Source organism: Thalassophryne amazonica, chromosome 15 (assembly GCF_902500255.1).
Source record: "Thalassophryne amazonica chromosome 15, fThaAma1.1, whole genome shotgun sequence".
NCBI lineage: Eukaryota > Metazoa > Chordata > Actinopteri > Batrachoidiformes > Batrachoididae > Thalassophryne > Thalassophryne amazonica.
Window position 1 is genome coordinate 1,879,806 of NC_047117.1, and position 14,642 is coordinate 1,894,447.

At 38.8% G+C, this 14,642-nt stretch overlaps 1 protein-coding gene across 1 annotated transcript in view; it reads right to left on the bottom strand.

Annotated features, from left to right (window-relative positions):
• slc8a1a (solute carrier family 8 member 1a) overlaps positions 1-14,642 on the bottom strand; it is a 38,357-nt gene that overhangs the window by 8,848 nt on the left and 14,867 nt on the right. Inside the window, 3 exon segments of the mRNA XM_034189261.1 lie at positions 11,687-11,701; positions 11,789-11,806; positions 13,641-13,661. Coding sequence (XP_034045152.1) covers positions 11,687-11,701; positions 11,789-11,806; positions 13,641-13,661 — 54 coding nt within the window.

The window sequence follows — 14,642 nt, forward strand, 5'->3', positions numbered from 1 at the left end:
AGAAAAGAAAGACTTAAACAGAAGCACAAACAAACAAAAACAAACAAAGAGAAAGATTTAAACATAAGCACAAACAAACAAAAACAGAGAAAGAGAAAGACTTAAACAGAAGCACAAACAAACAAACAAACAAACAAAGAGAAAGACTTAAACAGAAGCACAAACAAACAAAAACAAACAAAGAGAAAGACTTAAACAGAAGCACAAACAAACAAACAAACAAACAAAGAGAAAGACTTAAACAGAAGCACAAACAAACAAAAACAAACAAAGAGAAAGATTTAAACAGAAGCACAAACAAAGAGAAAGACTTAAACAGAAGCACAAACAAACAAAACAGAGAAAGAGAAAGACTTAAACAGAAGCACAAACAAACAAACAAACAAACAAACAAAGAGAAAGACTTAAACAGAAGCACAAACAAACAAAGAGAAAGATTTAAACAGAAGCACAAACAAACAAAAACAAACAAAGAGAAAGATTTAAACAGAAGCACAAACAAACAAAGAGAAAGACTTAAACAGAAGCACAAACAAACAAAAACAAAGAGAAAGACTTAAACAGAAGCACAAACAAACAAAAACAAACAAAGAGAAAGATTTAAACAGAAGCACAAACAAAAACAAACAGAGAAAGAGAAAGACTTAAACAGAAGCACAAACAAACAAAGAGAAAGACTTAAACAGAAGCACAAACAAACAAAAACAAACAAAGAGAAAGATTTAAACATAAGCACAAACAAACAAAAACAGAGAAAGAGAAAGACTTAAACAGAAGCAAAAACAGACAAAAACAGAGAAAGACTTAAACAGAAGCACAAACAAACAAAGAGAAAGACTTAAACAGAAGCACAAACAAACAAAAACAAACAAAGAGAAAGATTTAAACAGAAGCACAAACAAACAAAAACAAACAAAGAGAAAGATTTAAACAGAAGCACAAAAAACAAAGAGAAAGACTTAAACAAAAGCACAAATAAACAAAAACAAAGAGAAAGACTTAAACAGAAGCACAAACAAACAAAAACAAAGAGAAAGATTTAAACAGAAGCACAAACAAACAAAAACAGAGAAAGAGAAAGACTTAAACAGAAGCACAAACAAACAAAGAGAAAGACAAACAGAAGCACAAACAAACAAAAACAAACAAAGAGAAAGATTTAAACAGAAGCACAAACAAACAAAAACAGAGAAAGAGAAAGGCTTAAACAGAAGCACAAACAAACAAAAACAAACAAAGAGAAAGATTTAAACAGAAGCACAAACAAAGAGAAAGACTTAAACAGAAGCACAAACAAACAAAAACAGAGAAAGACTTAAACAGAAGCACAAACAAACAAAGAGAAAGATTTAAACAGAAGCACAAACAAACAAAAACAAACAAAGAGGAAAGATTTAAACAGAAGCACAAACAAACAAAGAGAAAGACTTAAACAGAAGCACAAACAAACAAAAACAAAGAGAAAGACTTAAACAGAAGCACAAACAAACAAAAACAAACAAAGAGAAAGATTTAAACAGAAGCACAAACAAACAAAAACAGAGAAAGAGAAAGACTTAAACAGAAGCACAAACAAACAAAGAGAAAGATTTAAACAGAAGCACAAACAAACAAAAACAGAGAAAGAGAAAGACTTAAACAGAAGCACAAACAAACAAAGAGAAAGACTTAAACAGAAGCACAAACAAACAAAAACAAACAAAGAGAAAGATTTAAACAGAAGCACAAACAAACAAAAACAGAGAAAGAGAAAGACTTAAACAGAAGCACAAACAAACAAAAACAGAGAAAGAGAAAGACTTAAACAGAAGCACAAACAAACAAAAACAAACAAAGAGAAAGATTTAAACAGAAGCACAAACAAAGAGAAAGACTTAAACAGAAGCACAAACAAACAAAAACAGAGAAAGAGAAAGACTTAAACAGAAGCACAAACAAAGAGAAAGATTTAAACAGAAGCACAAACAAAAACAAACAAAGAGAAAGATTTAAACAGAAGCACAAACAAAAACAAACAAAGAGAAAGATTTAAACAGAAGCACAAACAAACAAAGAGAAAGACTTAAACAGAAGCACAAACAAACAAAAACAAAGAGAAAGATTTAAACAGAAGCACAAACAAACAAAGAGAAAGACTTAAACAGAAGCACAAACAAACAAAATCAAGGAGAAAGACTTAAACAGAAGCACAAACAAACAAAAACAAAGAGAAAGATTTAAACAGAAGCACAAACAAACAAAAACAAACAGAGAAAGAGAAAGACTTAAACAGAAGCACAAACAAGCAAAGAGAAAGAGTTAAACAGAAGCACAAACAAACAAAAACAAACAAAGAGAAATAGTTAAACAGAAGCACAAACAAACAAAAACAGAGAAAGACTTAAACAGAAGCACAAACAAACAAACAGAGAAAGAGAAAGACTTAAACAGAAGCACAAACAAATAAAAACAAACAAACAAAGAGAAAGACTTAAACAGAAGCACAAACAAACAAAAACATTGAAAGAGAAAGACTTAAACAGAAGCACAAACAAACAAAAACAAACAAAGAGAAAGACTTAAACAGAAGCACAAACAAACAAAAACAAACAGAGAAAGAGAAAGACTTAAACAGAAGCACAAACAAACAAAACAGAGAAAGAGAAAGATTTAAACAGAAGCACAAACAAACAAAAACAAACAAACAAAGAGAAAGACTTAAACAGAAGCACAAACAAACAAAAACAGAGAAAGAGAAAGACTTAAACAGAAGCACAAACAAACAAAAACAAACAAAGAGAAAGACTTAAACAGAAGCACAAACAAACAAAAACAAACATGACTGTGTGATACCTCAGTGATATCGAAATAATTTACGACTGAAAATAAAATGTGAATTGTTCTTAACAATGAGTTTTGTTGCCAATATTTCTTTGAAATCCTGGGAAATAAAAGAAACTGCTGCAGTGAGGCTGCCAACCTTCTAATATTGTAGTGGTTGCACCCAGCGGCCCGGCCGGCTGGGTTCTTTTGTGGTTTGATGTCATTTTTCCGTTCTAGTCTGTTAGTCACACCCTCTAGTCCCGCGGCCGTGTGTGTATTTAATTAGATCTGTTTCACCTCTTGAGTCGTCATCTGTCTGTCTGGGTCTTTCTGTTGCACATTTACTTTCTGTGTTTACTGTGTGTGTGTGTGTGTGTGTGTGTGTGTGTGTGTGTGTGTGTGTGTGTGTGTGTGTGTGTGTGTGTGTGTGCGTGCGTGCGTGCGTGTGGATGAAGTGTGGTGCACTTGCTCATCAGTCTGTGTGTGTTTCACCCTGTGCACCTGTCACCTTCCTCCTGCTTCGTCTCCTTCACTTGACCTCTTGTGTCTCACGCCGTCTGTCCACTCTGCCTGGATTTCTCTTCCTCATTGGTTTTGGATTATCTGCTTATGTGGATTCTGCTCATGTTTGACGTGGTCGTGGTATTTTGTTCTTGGTTACGTTGAGTTTTGGTCTTCTTTGTCACATGTTACTTTTGAATCCTGACTTCTCCCTCATCTGATGCCTCTTGGAGTTTCTCTTTAGTAATGTCTTTTTATGTGTTCACATTCTAAGTGTCTCTGTTCACTCTTTGCGTTTCTTTCTTAGATGTTTATTTGACTGTATGATGGTCTTAGATTATATTGTCTTTTGGTAATGCTGCCCTCGTGTGGTCATCTTTAGTACTTCATTGTTTTTTTTTTATTTTTTATTTTAGTGATTACTCACACCTGTGTGTCTATTAGTCATCTTACTTATACCACGACTTGTTTGTCTTGAGTTGGGGGTCTAAAGCTTTTGTTCGTCCCTCTGTGTTGTCAGTACTGTGGGTTTTGATTTTTCCCTCTGAGTTGAATTGTATTTTTTTTTTTTTACTTTTGTATCCTGAGTCTCTCACTGTTTTTTGTCACAAGTTCTACTTTCTTCCATTCTGAGTCCAGATCATAACACAACCAAAAACACACAGATAGACAAAAAAGAAGCACAAATAAACAAAAACAAATAGAAAGACAGAAGTACAAACAAAGAAAAAAGACAGACATACAAACTAACAGACAAATATAAATAGACCTTTCTGTCTCTCAACCAATGAAGGTTTATGAACTTACATGTAGCTTAAAATGGGCTTGACTGGCAGTTTCTTTAATTTCCAAAGCCTAGGTATGGTACCTACCAAAGCCTAGGTATGGTACCTATCAAAGCCTAGGTATGATACCTTTCAAAGCCTAGGCATGGCACCTACCACAGCCTAGGTATGGTACCTATCAAAGCCTAGGCATGGCACCTACCACAGCCTAGGTGTATTACCTATCAAAGCCTAGGTATGTTACCTATCAAAGCCTAGGCATGGCACCTACCACAGCCTAGGTATGTTACCTACCAAAGCCTAGGTATGGTACCTATCAAAGCCTAGGCATGGCACCTACCACAGCCTAGGTATGTTACCTATCAAAGCCTAGGTACGGTACCTACCAAAGCCTAGGCATGGCACCTACCACAGCCTAGGTATGGTACCTATCAAGGCCTAGGCATGGCACCTACCACAGCCTAGGTATGTTACCTATCAAAGCCTAGGTATGGTACCTATCAAAGCCTAGGCATGGTACCTACCACAGCCTAGGTATGGTACCTATCAAGGCCTAGGCATGGCACCTACCACAGCCTAGGTATGTCACCTATCAAAGCCTAGGCATGGCACCTACCACAGCCTAGGTGTATTACCTATCAAAGCCTAGGTATGTTACCTGTCAAAGCCTAGGCATGGCACCTACCACAGCCTAGGTGTGGTACCTACCAAAGCCTAGGTATGGTACCTATCAAAGCCTAGGCATGGCACCTACCACAGCCTAGGTATGGCACCTACCACAGCTTAGGTATGTTACCTACCAAAGCCTAGGTATGGTACCTACCACAGCCTAGGCATGGCACCCACCACAGCCTAGGTATGCTATCTATCAAAGCTTAGGTATGGTACCTTGCACAGCCTAGGTCTGGTGATCACTAAGGTTTTATTTGAGTAAATATGTCGATGGGTAACATCAGGTTTCTCAGTAGTTTGTGATTTTCAAAATAACAATAAATATTTATGTTAACTCCAAACTGACAACAGTAACTCGAGACATGTTAGAATTTACCAAACGTTGAGGCTCCGCCACAAATTCTTTGTGTTATTAAATTCTACTGTAATTGAGAAAAAATCCCTGTTTCCTTTAAAGTGCAGAAATATTGATTGAATCAATATATTTTCCGCCCTTTTTTTCTGAGGATGTTTCTGCCACAGTGAGATATTGCATTTTCCAGAGTATAAGTCACGTTTTTCTACTTTGGGAGGTCTTGAGACTTATACTCAGGTACAACTTATATATCAACAAATCATGTGTTTGTTATTCATAATAATTAAAATAACTATTTCTATCAAGGTTTCACAGGAATCAAAGCATTAAACATAATAAACTCCAATAATAAAATAATAAAAGGCAATAATAATATCTACAATACACACAAACCACAAATTAATGAGCTGATGATACAGAAAAAGGTGAGACTTATACAGTGAGGAAAATAAGTATTTGATCCACTGTTGGTTTTGTAAGTTATCCCACCTACAAAGAATGTAGAGTTATTTTATTGTTATTATCATTATTGTTATTATATGTTATTTTTATTGTAGGTTCACTTCAACTGTGAGAGACAGAAATGAAAAAAAAATCTGAAAATCACATTGTTTGATTTTTAAATAATTAATTTGTATTTTAGTGCATAAAATAAGTATTTGATCACCTACCAACCAGCATAGTAGAGAAGCTTGAATCTTCGACTGGACTGGGTTGCTTGACGCGAGGACGTTTCACTTCAAATCACAGAAGCTTCCTCAGCTAAAATTCTTGCTCTGGTGGTCTGACTTCTGTCTTGACTCTTGTAGAGAAGAATAATCAAGAAGTCACAAAAGCTGGCGTTTTAAACCTAACCAGATCCCTCCTACCGAGAGGCAGACTGCTATAGGCTAGTGACTAAACAATAGCTCTAATTAGCACCTATTGTGCTCTAGTTAACACCCTCCTAATGACAGGGCAGCTGTCCCTCTAATGATGGCTCCCTTGATGACTCTCCTGATGACGTGAATGACTCATTACCATGAACAAAAGACTGAAACTGCTTTGACCTGAGTACCCCATTGTAAACAGGGGATAAAGCGTGTCTCAGACCCCCTCCCCGGTTAAGGCTGGGTTTCAAACGTTTCACAAAGAATGCCTCCTTGACCCCTCTCTCAAACCATTTCTTCTCTCTGGCTAAGATTTTAACTTCCTTGTCCTCAAACGTGTGGTTAGTGTCTTTAAGGTGGAGATGAACTGCAGACTGAGGTCCACTGGCGCCCTCTCTGTGGTGCTGGTATAGCCTTTTGTGTAAAGGTTGCTTAGTCTCACCTATGTAGTGTTCGTTACAGTTTTCCTGATATCTGATAGAATACACTACATTGCTCTGTTTGTAACTAGGGATCCTGTCCTTAGGGTGAACTAATTTCTGTCTCAAGGTGTTAACCGGTTTAAAGTAAACTGGGATTTTGTGCTGTCTGAAGATCCTCTGTAGTTTTTCCCTTACTCCTGCTAAATAAGGGAGAGACACTCCTCTTCTTCTTGTCTCCATCTCCTGTCTATCTGGTCTCTTTGTGTGAGTTGGTTTTCTGTAAATGAGCTGAAAAACAAACAGAAAACCAACTCACACTGACCAATATCTGCTCTTTGGCTCAAACCACCCCCTTGAACACAAGCTCGGGGTGATCAGGACTCTTCAACACAGAGCCCTACAGCAAAGGTCATGTTTTAGATCTTGTTTTTACTCTGGGTCTTAATATTGAGTCTATTTATTCTGAGGATATTTTTATTTCTGATCATGTTTGTATTCTCTTTAATTTCTCTCTTAATCTGGATTGTCCGTCTGCTCCTCCTGTGATCTGCTCTCGCATTTTTAATCATTTTACTGCAGATGTATTTTCTGCTGCTTTTAACCTTGATGAGTTGTTTAGTTCAGATGATGTTGATATTTTAGTTAATTCTTTTAATCATCATTGTCTCTCAATTTTGGACAGAGTGGCTCCTTTTAAAACCAGACACGCCCCTCTGAATAACTCCTCCCCCTGGATGAATGACAGTATTCGTAGTGTTAAGAGATCATGTGGGAAAGTGGAGCGGTTGTGGAAATCTACAAAGCTCCAGGTCCACCTCCTTCATTTAAAGGAGCTTTTAATCTCTTTTAATAATATGGTGAAAGATGTGAGGGCTGCTTATTTTTCCACTTTAATTTCTAACAGCCGACAGAATCCAAAAATTTTGTTTGACACAATCAGAGACATTGTTACACCTGCATCTCCTGCTGCTATCATTCAGTCAAATGAAGACTGTGACAATTTTTTGTCCTTTTTTATCAGTAAAATTCGTGATATCAGGGCAAATATTAATCCCTCTCTTTGTTTTCCTGTCCTCTATCTTACCCGGCCATCAGTTCTGGATAGTTTTAAACCTATATCACTGAAAGAGCTCACTGGTCTGGTGGACAGATTGAAACCTTCCTCCTGCCCACTTGATATCGTCCCCACCTCCTTTTTTAAAAAGGTCTTCCATTCTATTGGCCCGGTTGTCTTATTGATAATAATTAGATCACTGCTTTCCGGTTATGTCCCTCAGTATTTTAAACAGGCAGTTATTCATCCTCTTTTAAAAAAGCCTAATGCTGATCCTTCACTCCTTCAAAATTTTAGACCAATTTCAAAGTTGCCTTTTATTTCCAAAGTCTTAGAGAAAGTGGCCAAACAGCTTAATTAGGTTTTAGCTGAACATAATATTCTTGATAAACTCCAGTCTGGGTTCCGTCACTTGCACTCTACAGAAACTGCCCTTCTCAGAGTTTCAAATGATATTTTAATGTGCAGAGATCCAGGTGAATATTCTGTGCTTGTCCTTTTAGATCTCTCTGCAGCTTTTGACACGGTGGATCATGGAGTATTAGTTGAGAGACTAAGGACTTGGGTGGGCATTTCTGGGTCTGCTCTGGACTGGTTTTTGTCTTATCTTTCACACAGGACTTTCGCTGTTGCTGCTGGTAAATTTATGTCCTCCTCTGCCATGCTATCCTGTGGTGTGCCTCAGGGTTCTGTTCTGGGACCTGTATTGTTTGCTCTATATTTGCTCCCACTTGGTCATGTCTTGAGTAGTTTTAAAGATGTCTCCTACCACTGTTATGCGGATGACATCCAGCTGTACATCTCATTCACTCCTCAAACGGTCTCTAGGGTATCTGCTCTTCAGAACTGTGTTGAGGTTATTGGTGACTGGATGGCAGCCAACTATTTGTCCTTAAATATAGCAAAGACTGAGGTCCTTGTTTGTGCCCCTGACGAGTTTGTTCCCACTGTGGTTGGGAATCTTGGTTCTCTGGCCCCTTTTGTTCACTCAGCAGTGAGGAACTTGGGTGTTACGTTCGATCACTCCCTCAATTTTGACGCGTATGTTACCCGCCTGGCACAGTCTTGTTTTTTCCATTTGCGCAATATTGCCCGTCTGCGCAGCATTGTGTCTCGGGCGGAGATGGAAATGATCATTCATGCATTTGTGTCATCACATTTGGATTACTGTAACTCTCTATTTTTTAGCCTTAGCAAGTCCTCTTTGGACCACTTACAAACGGTTCAGAACGCGGCTGCGAGGCTGCTGACGAGGTCATCAAAGAGGTCACATATAACCCCAATCCTCTCCTCCTTGCACTGGCTCCCCATCCATTTCAGACTCCAATTTAAAATTCTAGTACTGACTTTTAGAGCTCTGCATGGTCAAATGCCATCTTATATCACCGAGCTATTACATCCATATGTGACAAGTAGGTCTCTGAGGTCTTCGGACCTGGGCCTATTGGTTGTGCCTAGGACAAGACTGAAGACCAGAGGAGACTGTGCTTTCGAGGTGGTGGCGCCTAAAATGTGGAATGCATTGCCTTTGGACCTACACTCCGTGGACTGTGTTGAAACATTTAAAGTGAAGCTAAAGACTCTTTTGTATAGGCTGGCTTTTACCTAGTTTTTATGGTTTTATGTTTCTGCTGTTTTTAATTTCTCTGTTCTTATGTGAAGCACTTTGCGATTTCTATCTTGAAAGGTGCTATATAAATAAACCTTACTTACTTACTTACTAGGTGCCCACAACTGCAGCGGGAAGGGCTAAAGAACAACAACTTGTACGGAAAGCCCTCACAGTATGTGGGTACCCACGATGGTCCCTGGACAAAGTGCAGAAGTCCCAGAGAACAAAGAGACCAGATAGACAGGAGATGGAGACAAGAAGAAGAGGAGTGTCTCTCCCTTATTTTGCAGGAGTAGGGGAAAAACTACAGAGGATCTTCAGACAGCACGAAATCCCAGTTTACTTTAAACCGGTTAACACCTTGAGACAGAAATTAGTTCACCCTAAGGACAGGATCCCTAGTTACAAACAGAGCAATGTAGTGTATTCTATCAGATGTCAGGAAAACTGTAACGAACACTACATAGGTGAGACTAAGCAACCGTTACACAAAAGGCTATACCAGCACCGCAGAGAGGGCGCCAGTGGACCTCAGTCTGCAGTTCATCTCCACCTTAAAGACACTAACCACACGTTTGAGGACAAGGAAGTTAAAATATTAGCCAGAGAGAAGAAATGGTTTGAGAGAGGGGTCAAGGAGGCATTCTTTGTGAAATGTCTGAAACCCAGCCTTAATTGGGGAGGGGGTCTGAGACACGCTTTATCCCCTGTTTACAATGGGGTACTCAGGTCAAAGGAGTTTCAGTCTTTTGTTCATGGTAATGAGTCATTCACGTCATCAGCAGAGTCATCAAGGGAGCCATCAGGAGAGGGACAGCTGCCCTGTCATTAGGAGGGTGCTAACTAGAGCACAATAGGTGCTAATTAGAGCTATTGTTTAGTCACTAGCCTATAGCAGTCTGCCTCTCAGTAGGAGGGATCTGGTTAGGTTTAAAATTCCAGCTTTTGTGACTTCTTGATTATTCTTCTCTACAAGAGTCAAGACAGAAGTCAGACCACCAGAGCAAGAATTTTAGCTGAGGAAGCTTCTGCGATTTGAAGCGAAACGTCCTTGCGTCAAGCAACCCAGTCCAGTCGAAGATTCAAGCTTCTCTACTATGGAAACCACCTGGACAACTGAGAGCCTACACAGAAATACCAACCAGCAAGAATTCTGTCTCTCACAGACCTGTTAATTTTTCTTTAAGAAGCCCTCTTATTCTGCACTCTTTACCTGTATTAATTGCACCTGTTTGAACTTGTTACCTGTATAAAAGACACCTGTTCACACAATCAATCACACTCCAACCTGTCCACCATAGCCAAGACCAAAGAGCTGTCTGAGGACACCAGGGACAAAACTGTAGACCTGCACAAAGCTGGGATGGACTACAGGATAACAGGCAAGCAGCTTGGTAGAAGACAACAACTGTTATGATTATTTAGTAGAAAGTGGAAGAAACACAAGATGACTGTCAATCTCCCTCAGTCTGGGATTCCATGCAAGATCTCACTTTGTGGGGTAAGGATGATTCTGAGAAAGCTCAGAACTACACAGGAGGACCTGGTCAATGACCTGAAGAGAGCTGGGACCACAGTCACAAAGATTACATTAGTAACACATGATGCTGTCATGGTTTAAAATCCTGCAGGGCAGCAAGGTCCCCCTGCTTAAGCCAGCACATGTCCAGGCCCATTTGAAGTTCACCAATGACCATCTGGATGATCCAGAGGAGGCATGGGAGAAGGTCATGTGGTCAGATGAGACCAGAATAGAGCTTTTTGGAATCAACTCCACTTACCATGTTTAGAGGATGAGAACAACCCCAAGAAAACCATCCCAACCGTGAAGCATGGGGGTGGAAACATCATACTCTGGGGGTGCTCTTCTGCAAAGGGGACAGGACGACTGCACCGTATTGAAGGGAGGATGGATGGGATCATGTATTGGGAGATTTTGGCAAACAACCTCCTTCCCTCAGTAAGAGCATTGAAGATGGGTCATGGCTGGGTCTTCAGCATGACAATGACCCCAAACACACAGCCAGGGTAACTAAGGAGGGGCTCTGTAAGAAGCATTTCAAGGTCCTGGAGTGGCCTGGCCAGTCTCCAGACCTGAACTCAATAGAAAATCTTTGGAGGGAGCTGAAACTCCAAACCTGAAAGATCTAGAGAAGATCTGTATGGAGGAGTGGACCAAAATCCCTGCTGCAGTGTGTGAAAACCTGATGAAAAACTACAGGAAAGGTCTGAACTCTGTAATGGCAGACAAATGTTTCTGTACCAGTTGTTAAGCTCTGTTTTTCTAGGGGGTCAAATACTTATTTTATGCAATAAAATGCAAATTAATTATTTAAAAATCATACAATGTGATTTTCTGATTTTTTTTTTATTCTGTCTCTCATAGTTGAAGTGAACCTACGATAAAAATAACAGACCTCTACAGTCTTTGTAGGTGGAAAAACCTGACAAACTGACCGTGGACCATATATTTCTTTGCCTGACTGTATCTGGGTTTTCGTCTTTAAGATGCATTTTTTAATAGGTGTGACTTATACGCCAGAAAATACAGTAAATAAAAGCTTCATCAGAGTAATGAATCTTGGCTTGATGTCAAATGAATTTAAACACTTACCATACAGCTGTTTGTCTAATCAAAAAGAATCAATTAAAATCAATCAAATATTTTCATACAACAGAAAATGCAGAAACAGGATCCAGGTGTTCACATTCTTACCTGTTTTGACAAATCCACCTAAAAATACAAAGAGATGAAACAATAAATTAGATTTGACACATTCCTGTAACTCTGATTTAATAACTGTTAATAATTTGTCTTAAATAAATGTTGCAGTTCTTTATGAACTCTGTTTTTGTCCATTTGTTGACTTATTAACTGCATCAAATCTGAATAAATTAAATAAATTAGGAAATATACAGCTGACCAAAAAAGCTATGAAGCAAAACTCTGATTTCACTCATATTGTGGTTTTGATTGACAGTTTTTCTGTGTCCTGTCATAATCAGTTCATCTCTGTGTTCTTTCATAAACTTAGTCCTGATAATTTATTGTGTCACTGCAGCTTTGGGAAATCTCTAGAACCTGAATCTGAATTAGACATCGAGGAAATCTCTAGAACTTTAATATGAATCAGACATCGAGGAAATCTCTAGAACTTGAATCTGAATTAGACATCGAGGAAATCTCTAGAACTTTAATATGAATCAGACATCGAGGAAATCTCTAGAACTTTAATCTGAATTAGACATCGAGGAAATCTCTAGAACTTTAATATGAAGCAGACATCGGGGAAATCTCTAGAACTTTAATCTGAATTAGACATCGAGGAAATCTCTAGAACTTTAATATGAAGCAGACATCGGGGAAATCTCTAGAACTTTAATCTGAATTAGACATCGAGGAAATCTCTAGAACTTTAATCTGAATTAGACATCGAGGAAATCTCTAGAACTTTAATCTGAAGCAGACATCGAGGAAATCTCTAGAACTTTAATCTGAATTAGACATCGAGGAAATCTCTAGAACTTTAATATGAAGCAGACATCGGGGAAATCTCTAGAACTTTAATCTGAATTAGACATCGAGGAAATCTCTAGAACTTTAATCTGAATTAGACATCGCGGAATCTCTAGAACTTTAATCTGAATTAGACATCGAGGAAATCTCTAGAACTTTAATCTGAATTAGACATCGAGGAAATCTCTAGAACTTTAATCTGAATTAGACATCGAGGAAATCTCTAGAACTTTAATCTGAATTAGACATCGAGGAAATCTCTAGAACTTTAATCTGAAGCAGACATCGAGGAAATCTCTAGAACTTTAATCTGAATTAGACATCGAGGAAATCTCTAGAACTTTAATATGAAGCAGACATCGGGGAAATCTCTAGAACTTTAATCTGAATTAGACATCGAGGAAATCTCTAGAACTTTAATCTGAATTAGACATCGAGGAAATCTCTAGAACTTTAATCTGAAGCAGACATCGAGGAAATCTCTAGAACTTTAATCTGAATTAGACATCGAGGAAATCTCTAGAAATTTAATATGAAGCAGACATCGGGGAAATCTCTAGAACTTTAATCTGAATTAGACATCGAGGAAATCTCTAGAACTTTAATCTGAAGCAGACATCGAGGAAATCTCTAGAACTTTAATCTGAATTAGACATCGAGGAAATCTCTAGAACTTTAATATGAAGCAGACGTCGGGGAAATCTCTAGAACTTTAATCTGAATTAGACATCGAGGAAATCTCTAGAACTTTAATATGAAGCAGACATTGGGGAAATCTCTAGAACTTTCATATGAAGCAGACATTGGGGAAATCTCTAGAACTTTAATCTGAATCAGACATCGAGGAAATCTCTAGAACTTTAATATGAAGCAGACATCGGGGAAATCTCTAGAACTTTAATATGAATCAGACATCGAGGAAATCTCTAGAACTTTAATCTGAAACGGTCAGCAGACATTTATTTTACTAAATCTGAAAACAGTCAGGAGCTTGGAGGTGACAGTGAAGAGAAAGAAGGGATGAAATGATAGAAAGAGGGAAATGTCTTACCGAGCTCCTGAAGCAACACAGCTGAAGGAAGAAAAAAGACGAGAGAGAAATCAGAAAAACAAGTCAGAAGAGAAAGTCCGCCGAGGACGGCTTCCCGAAACAAGTGTGTTCACTGGCCGGGAAACCAAGCAGCCGGTGCCACCACTAACTTACCACTAACGTACCACTAACGTACAACTAATGTACCACTAACTTATCACTAACTTACCAGTAACTTACTTATTATGTCATCAGTGAAAACAAACAGAAGTGGATTAACAAAACATATAGCTGACATTCTGAGTTTGACCAAAAATTCTCTTTCTTCATTTGACCTCTGACCCCACTTTCAATAACATGTTTACTCAGGATGTCACCAGTTGAATCAGCTTAGTTAAAATACTCATTACCAGCTAATAGTACCCACGGGCATGAAGACAGTACCAGCCATGGCATTCTGACCTTTAAGCCCAGTGACCCTGACCTTCACCCCAATGACTGACCTCTGGCTGACCTTGTCAGGCTGCTTCTGGGATTCACCTCTGAGGTGGTTTCATGAACCGGATTCCATGACCTTTGTCAAAATGAATTTTTAAAATGATCATGTCGGGCCGACCTTCACGGACGGGCCTCCAGAACCGGTGTTGCTGACCGAAGACCCCCCTAAAAATCAGTCCGCCCTGCCTCCACTGTGCACGCGTCATTTCAGAGCTCAGCAGTTCGTCTGAGTCTGACTCCCTGAGTCTGACTCTTTTCACCCAAAGCGATCAAATGGATTAATGTGATTATTGACAAAGTAAAACCTCTGAAATCATTCGAAAGTCAATTTGAAGCAGAAATGAGGTGAAAATCGGTGAACCGCAGCTGACGACACCAAGCACAATGACGGCAGGCGGATCGATTTTTAGGGGGGGGCATTCGGTCGGCGACACAGGGACCCACACACCTCACGTCTGGAGACAAATAATCCTGACCTTTGACCCCAATGACTGTGACATTTACAGAAATAAACCTTTTAAGAGC